This window comes from Suricata suricatta, chromosome 13 (genome assembly GCF_006229205.1).
Source record: "Suricata suricatta isolate VVHF042 chromosome 13, meerkat_22Aug2017_6uvM2_HiC, whole genome shotgun sequence".
NCBI lineage: Eukaryota > Metazoa > Chordata > Mammalia > Carnivora > Herpestidae > Suricata > Suricata suricatta.
Genome location: NC_043712.1, coordinates 60,915,098 through 60,916,440, shown reverse-complemented (window position 1 = coordinate 60,916,440; position 1,343 = coordinate 60,915,098). Strand labels below are relative to the sequence as shown.

The 1,343-nt window shown below is 35.4% G+C and overlaps 1 protein-coding gene across 2 annotated transcripts in view; it reads right to left on the bottom strand.

Annotated features, from left to right (window-relative positions):
* The window catches only part of ZNF658 (zinc finger protein 658), a 16,594-nt gene that overhangs the window by 13,697 nt on the left and 1,554 nt on the right, over nucleotides 1-1,343 (bottom strand). The window contains exons 2-3 of one of the 2 annotated variants that reach the window (XM_029920173.1): nucleotides 1,119-1,218; nucleotides 884-942 (exon numbers count right to left, since the gene is read on the bottom strand). In XM_029920173.1, coding sequence (XP_029776033.1) covers nucleotides 884-898 — 15 coding nt within the window. In that variant the 5' untranslated portion in view covers nucleotides 899-942; nucleotides 1,119-1,218. The remainder of the gene's footprint in view (nucleotides 1-883; nucleotides 943-1,118; nucleotides 1,219-1,343) is intronic. The other variant, XM_029920172.1, reaches the window with a different exon arrangement.

The following is a 1,343-nucleotide window of genomic DNA, read 5'->3' as shown; positions in this document are numbered from 1 at the left end:
GGGAGAGAAACCAAGTGTGAACAGAATGTAGTTGGTTCTTTTTTTTTTTTTTCATTAAAAAAAATCTTTTTTAAACATTTATTTTTGAGAGACAGAGAGAGACAGATCATAAGCAGGGGAGGGGCAGAGAGAGAAGGACACACAGAATCGGAAGGAGGCTCCAGACTCTGAGCTGACAGCACAGAGCCCGACACGGGGCTCGAAACCACAAACTGTAAGACCATGACCTGAGCCGAAGTCGGGTGCTCCACCGACTGAGCCACCTAGGCGCCCATGTTTAAACATTTGAAACAGAACATAGTTTTAAATTGTCTGCTGAGCAATCCAAATACCATGGGTACTGAGAATATTTATGTACAGTAATTTAAGGATATTCAGTAGATTCATCAGAAAAAAATGTTTTATTCAATCCTTATATTTATGTGACCAAGTTCACATTTAGCATTATGTCTCCTACTTTTACTGAAGCACAAGTAGAGACAATGTTCTATATTATTTTAGAGTTATTACTGACAAATTGTTGACTAAATCACCTACTCGAAAAATAGATTTTTTTTTAAATCTTCAAATGTCTTAACATTCTATGAGGTATCAGTTTGCTTAATCATCTCACCAATGTTGACCTTTAAAAAGCATTTTTTATCTGACTCTCTGACACGGCTACCAAAAATCTCAAAAATAAATTTGAAGCTCCAATTTGATAAATTTGTAATATAAGAGTATCTACATATAGCCACATGCCACCTTTGCTCTGATACTCATCTGTATTTCCATCTCTGAATGCAAGTGATCCATTTCTATTTCTACTTTTCCACGTGAATAGACATCTAAGGCCTTATAAAATCAGCTATAAAACAAACAGATTATTAAAAACAGAACTCACCTGAGCTATGTTCATTTTCTGCTGCTTCTTGAAGAATATAGAGATATGAAAAGGTTCTCCTGGGGAAGGGGAAAGAAAAATAGAGTTATGGGAAACCTGATCTGCCTTACAACTATTTTCATTTGCCTAAAAATGTCCATAACACCAGCTAGAAAAAAAAAAAGGTTCCCCTATAGAAGAATGTCCCTTTGACATTCTTGAGAAGGAACAGGAAGGGACCACACAGATGCAGTACCTGAACAAGTGCATCACCAATAATCATTAAGTCAGCTTAAACTTGTCTTTTCACTGCCGTGTAACTCAAACGTTGATGAATTAACAATCTATGTCCCCTTCTAATTAAGAACAAAAAAACACAAAATGAAAGAAAAGGAGATTGGTTAAACAAATTCAGGCATACAAAGGTAAAACCTTCTACCTTCATTTAAACTAATGTTAAAAAAATTACTTAGACGGGATT